Below are 5,945 nucleotides of genomic sequence, written 5' to 3'. Positions count from 1 at the left end.
TCAGAAGCAAGGACAGGTTTATTTAGATCCATGGTCGTTACAAGCTTGATTTTTGGTCACAGGCCCTAAAATGCCATTATTCTCAGTTTACATCAAAATACAAAGCCCAACATTCACATTTGGAAAACATTAAAGCAAACCCCCAAAGCCCCACACCGAAAACAAAGGCTTGGTTTGGAAATCACCACTGAGATGCTGTTCTCCCTCACATGTCGTCTGTGGGGTGAATGAAGGTGAAGACCCCGTGCTGGTTTCTGTCAGAGAATCTGTAGTCGTACTTTGAATACTTAAGTATCATTGAACGGTTGCCGTGTCTTTGAGCACTTGATGTTAGTGAAGTGACAATGCTTCTGACCATCTTTGGCTGCAGAGCAGAAACTGGCAGAATCCAAACCCGTCAACCCAGCAGTGTCCCCAATGCCTGAGGATCAGCACCCATCTGTGACAAGGCACAGGGGTCCGTGATGCTGGCCACTGCTCTGGGTGATGTGCTCAATGGCTTGGGGTCTGCAGTGAAGCACCTGGGCTCTGGGAGGGTCTTAGGCTCCTGAAACATGGAATTCTATGGCCCAGTCTTGGAACAGCTGGGAGAACATGAAGAATGCCCCTCACAGTGAAGAATCAGGAGAGCCACTCTCTAGTTTTTGCACAACTCTAGAAACTTTGATTCTTTCCTGGAATGGAGACTTGAGCCACCGTCCTGGTCCCACACAGGGAGAGGAGGCACCACAACCCACTCTGCCCACCTCAAGGCCAGCCAGTGGGGAGGCCAGGCCCAGGCGGCGGTTGGCCGGCTGGCTCCCAAGCTTGGTGCAGCAGAGTACCCAAATGGGCACTGGAAAAAAAGGCCCCGAGAGCTGGCTTGGCCATGAGTCCTTGGCAGAGGGAGGGAAAGGCCGGCGCTGAGCTCTGTGCTGTCACAGAGCGTGGCTGTTGAGCCCTGGTAGCCACTCCTTTGCTGGGCCCCACCTGCCTTCCCTTCTTGGTTGCATTTCCTCCAGATGCCTCTGAGGCTGCAGGAACCCCACTCCAGAAGCCCGAGGATGACCGTGTTCCCTCCTGGAGGGGCTTCCCAGGTCCTCTCAGGCCCAAGGGTGGGGCTGTGTGGCAAATCCCTCCAGCCTGCTCTGAAGGCAGCTGACACCTTCAGGGCTGGTGCAGCTTCCCCCGCTCGGTCAGCAGTGTCATGGCAGAGGCGTAGAGGACGTAGCCTAGGGTGAGCAGCAGCGAGACCAGCGTCTGGTAACTGCCCAGGAAGCGCAGGCTGAGCCTGGGGCCGCGGGTGTGGCCGGCCACCTGCCTCTGCCCCACAGGGCTCAGCAGGTGCCTGCTGGCCAGCCCAGGTTCTGTGAGGTAGTAGCGACAGAAGCTGCCGAGGAAGTCATCCCGGGAACAGAGCTGCCATCTGTCCAGCAAACTGAAGCACAGACAGAGGCACAGGGGTGTGGGGTGGTGGCACCACAGGCCTCAGGACAACAGTACCCCACCCTCACAGGCCACCCCGGGACTGCACCCCAGGCAAGGGCATCTAGAACCCTCTCTGAAGAGGCCAGGCCGGCCCTCCTGCCCACTCACTCTGTGGTTGACGGCAGACGACAGCCTGAAGAGCGTGCGGACCAAGCTGGCGATCTCATAGCTCCAGATGGGCTACAGCTCCAGGTCCCCCGGTACTCAATTTCAAACCTTTGCAGCCCATTGATGATCTAGAAAGCCAGGCCATGGGGACGGGTCAGAAAACACAGCCCCGCACACAACTCAGAGGAGCCTGATTGCCTCTGCTCACGAGGGAGGAAGGAGCTGGGGACGGGTCAGGGCCCAGCCCATGCGCCTCTGAGACACGGGCCTCTCACCTGGTACCGCCCCAGGGGCGTAAGCATGAGTCCGTCCTCACCCACGATGGTCGGGAAGCTGCTTTTTTCCATTCTTATCCTGGGTGGTGCCCAAGGCGAGTGTGAACTGCCTGAGCTGCGCTTTGCTGAGCTGCCAGAGAGAAGTGCCACTGCCCTCAGCATCAAGATGAAGGGAGGGGACCAGTCTTCACCCCACCAGCCTACAACAGTGGCAACAAGGGGACCCAGATATGACGCTTGGGGTGTGGGCCTGCCTCCCCCAACACTGGGTCCATATGTGTGGGGCCTGGGACTGGTACGTGGCTGACCACAGGCTGGGTGGAGTGGATCCTTCAGGGAAGGGGACCCTGATGGCCATGGGGCAGGCCCCATAGCTTGTACCCGGAATATCTGGCGCAGGTACTCCAGGGCCTTCTCCAGGTATTCATCTGTCTTCCAGACGCTGTCTTGCCCCATCTCGTCCAGGTCGTTGGCTGTGTAGGAGCCGCTGGTGTCCATGGAGCTAAAGCCCAGCCATGAGAGGAAGGAGTGGCCAGCCGGGCTCTCCGCACACTGGTCCGAGATGGACTTGGCTGTGTGTTTGGCCTGTGTGAGGAGCTGAGCAAGGCGCAGGACCTGCAAGGGAGGTGCGGGCAGGTCACCAGTAGGACAGGCCTGTGCTGCCACCCAGGCAGGCCAGCCAGGTGCCCCAAGAGCAATGCACAGCCAGACTGCTGAGCGTCAGGAGAAGTGGCTTCTGCCAGAGGACTTTTAAAGACTAAAGGATGATCTTCTACATTTGAAATTTCCCAACAAACACTGCCTTTGTTATCAGGAAAAAATTAGACTTTACTAAAACGGGGGAAGGAGATATGGTGTCAAATCTATACCCAGCCTCCCTCCTTCCTGCTGGATCACAGCACTTCCCGGGTTCTGCTCAGCCCCATGGCTCCAGGGGCCTGAGGACAGGCACCGCCGACCCACTCACCAGGGTGCGGGCCTCGAGCCCAAACATCGGGGTGTACTTGCAGTCCTGGCCCTCCAGGCTGTAGACATGGCTCTTCACCTTGAAGGAGGCATCAGTGACTGCTGGTGGCCAGGGTGACAGGAAGCTCCCAGTGAATGTGGGGGCCGTGAAGAGTCGGTGCTGGCGGTGGGGGATGACCAGCTCTGGCTCCAGGAACAGCTGCTCACCTAGAAGGCAGGAGACGAACCTGGCACCCACTTCCCGGGGGCAGAGTACCCGACTGCTGCCCTTAGGATTCTGGGGTGCCTCCGAGGTGTCTGGGGAGCCATGACCCAGGGGTGTCCTCCTCAGGCCCTGCCTGGCAGCATCTCCCATACAGTAGGTGGCTGACATGGGGAGGGCGGATGGGGGAGCTGGTGGCTCAGAGCCCCCAGCAGTGTCTGCAGGAAGTAAACAACAGGAGGATTGACAGAAACCAACGCACAATCCAGCCAGGATGAATGCATGGCAGAGACCAGGCTCACCTCCTGAAGCAGCCACCATGAGTTGCCAGGGAGAAACGGCGGGGTCACAGGGCCGCAGCTTGGACTGTGCAGCCCCCCTCTGTGGGCACACCTGCGATCCCCCACCCAGTGCCTGGTGCCTGCAGGGCAGGCAGGATCCAGCCGGTTTCAGACTTCACCGCACAGATGTGTCCCAGGAGTCTCCACAGCACCCTTTGCCGGGACCCACTCTGGGCGGGTGGGTCTCTCTTAAAGACCAGCCACCGCCAGCTAAGGGCCTGGCCCTGGTCTGGCTGGGTCGACATCTACCCGGCTGGCCCAGGCTGAGGACTTACCTTTCTGAATCATCTCAGCCAGGTTGGGCTGGGCAAAGACTTTGGCCACTCGGAACACCATGAGCGCATGCTTGGGGCTGACCAGGTCTGTGCGGAGCACGCAGTTCAGGAAGCCCAAACAACTTGGTGTACATCAGCAGGTTCTCCTGGACAAAGGGCGCCCTGGGGACCGAGGTGGCAGGTTGGGGCCAGCCTTCCAACTGGATGCGGGGTCTGTGCTGGTCCATGCCCCTAATGCCCTTGCTCACCCTTGGGCTTTCAGACTCTCCCTGGCCAAGGTGACAAGCTGTCACAGATGACAGCTCAGGGGGCCACGGGCAGGCAAGGAGGGCAGGACAGAGGCAGGTAAGACCCAGGCCCTCTGAGGACGCCACATCCTTAGCAAGGCTGAGGCCCCTTTCCAAGTGGATGGAGGCCACCATGGCAGAGGCCGGCCCAGAGCCTGAGGGGGCTGAGGGAGGATCCCCCAGAGGGTCCAAAGGGGAATGCCTTGGGCAAGGAGGGGAGGGGTCAGTGGCCATGCCAGGTGCCATGGAAGCCTGGGGGTCTGCTGTGAGGATCAAGCAGGGGATGACGGGAAGACGGCCTCCCTCATCCCCTGCTTGATCACCGCTGCTCTGCTCTGTGCTGATGAAGGTCAAGGGATAGTTTGGGGGTGGCTGAACACTCGTCTGGGACAGAAGGGAGAGGGGACAGGGCAGGATGGGTCATCCACAGCTTCCATGAGAAACCAATTCTAGGGCCTGGCAAAGTTGAGCCTAGGAAGGGCTGGTCTGTGTTCCACTTGGCAGGGGCTGGGAGAGGACTTCAGGAGGCCATGGGAGCCAGGGCCAGGCTGACCCCAGCACAGGCCACTGGCTTGGCCTCCACCCACTGGAGCATCATCTACCTGGGGGTGCCAGTGGCATGTCTGTGAGAGGGGCTGAGGCTCACCATTTCTCCGACACACACCGGGGCTGGGAGTTGCTGCCCAGAGCCTGCTTGTCAGGTGCATACCGCCACGGCTGCAGGTAGCTCAGCCACATCTCCAGGACCTGTGGGGGAGGTGTGTGCTGAGGGCTCAGTGGCTGGGGGCTAAATCCTCCAGTGGCCTGAAGCCCGGGTACCAGGCAGCAGCTGGATGGGACCCTGACTCTTCCTACTTCCCCAGAGGGCGGAGGAGAGACGTGCACAGCCCTGTGAGGTTTGGCTCTCTTGCTGGCCCTCCAGAAGCCAGGGTGGGCTTTTCCCAGCCCAGGGGGCACAGTGCTCCCTGGTCAGGTAAGGGTAGGAACCTGCCCTGCACCAGACAGGTGGGACAGGGCAGGGCTTTCCTGAGGGTTGGCTTTGGAAACTGAAACAGAAAGAACAATGTGGCCCTCCAAGACCCTCTCCTTGCCAAGACCTCTATGATAACACTTGCTCTCCTCCTTTATCTGCCCCAGAGGACCTCCCACCTCAAGGCACACAGAAGACACAGGCACACGTGTGACGGGGCCAACACTCACAGCTCTGAATGATGCGTCCAGGGGGCCAGTGGCCAAAGCAATGCTGCAAGAAGAGGTAGAGTTTCTGCTGGACGAACCTCGGGACAGCGGCCCTGCAAGGGATGGGGAAGGTCACCTGCTGCTTGCCCAGTAACGAGGCCCTGCTCACAGATGAGCCCAGCGCTCCCATCAGTGAGGGTCGGCTCTGCCGGGAGAGAGCACTGGGCACCTCCGGGAGGTTCAGCCCCATTCTTCAGAGGAAGAAACCAAGGTCCAGAGAGATTAGGGAACATCCCAAGGACACACAGCACGCAGGCGGCCGAGTCAGTGCAGCTCCTGCGCACATCTCACCTCAGTCCATTACAAACAGCCCACTCTGCTGGCCCTGGTGGGCCTGGCAGTCAGGGCCGCCCCAGCTCTTCTCCTGACAGGGTTGAAGAATATGAGATGCAAGAGATGGCAGCACAATAGGGCCTCTCTGGCCAGTCTGGAGAGAGGCTCTGGGAGACAACTGGGCAGGGTGAGAGGGCACCTTCCTAGGCCTGGAGAGGCCTCACGTGCTCTGTGAGCAGAAAGGGACTCCTGACATCCCGCCCCAAGCCAGTTGCTCTGCTTCCCCACAGGAGGCACGAGCCAGGCCGGGAGTGGGGCCACCGCCTGGGGCACCACTGTGCCTGACACCCAGCGGACATGCCTTGCACTGCTTGGTCTGAACTGTGACCAGCTTGTGGTAAGGAAGTGCTTGGCCCAGCGCCCACACAGCCCACCCTGGGGAGGCCTCACTAAGACAGACACATCTGCAGAGGGCCTCCCAGCCCTGCTTCTGCACCCCTGCAAACCCACAG

The 5,945-nt window shown here is 59.9% G+C and overlaps 1 protein-coding gene across 1 annotated transcript; it reads right to left on the bottom strand.

Moving 5' to 3' along the window:
* Positions 1-5,652, bottom strand: LOC100592756 (sphingomyelin phosphodiesterase 4). The gene is given in 13 exon segments (XM_012497823.2): positions 1-1,399; positions 1,401-1,417; positions 1,576-1,667; positions 1,670-1,703; positions 1,851-1,899; positions 1,901-1,980; positions 2,232-2,465; positions 2,818-3,023; positions 3,635-3,750; positions 3,752-3,796; positions 4,568-4,668; positions 5,122-5,145; positions 5,147-5,652. Coding segments are annotated over 13 exon segments (1,455 nt in total). The 5' UTR covers positions 5,351-5,652; the 3' UTR covers positions 1-1,146.
* Between the last annotated feature and the right edge of the window lie 293 nt (positions 5,653-5,945).

Source organism: Nomascus leucogenys, chromosome 20 (assembly GCF_006542625.1).
Source record: "Nomascus leucogenys isolate Asia chromosome 20, Asia_NLE_v1, whole genome shotgun sequence".
Taxonomy (NCBI): domain Eukaryota; kingdom Metazoa; phylum Chordata; class Mammalia; order Primates; family Hylobatidae; genus Nomascus; species Nomascus leucogenys.
This window is presented reverse-complemented; position numbering and strand designations above follow the sequence as displayed.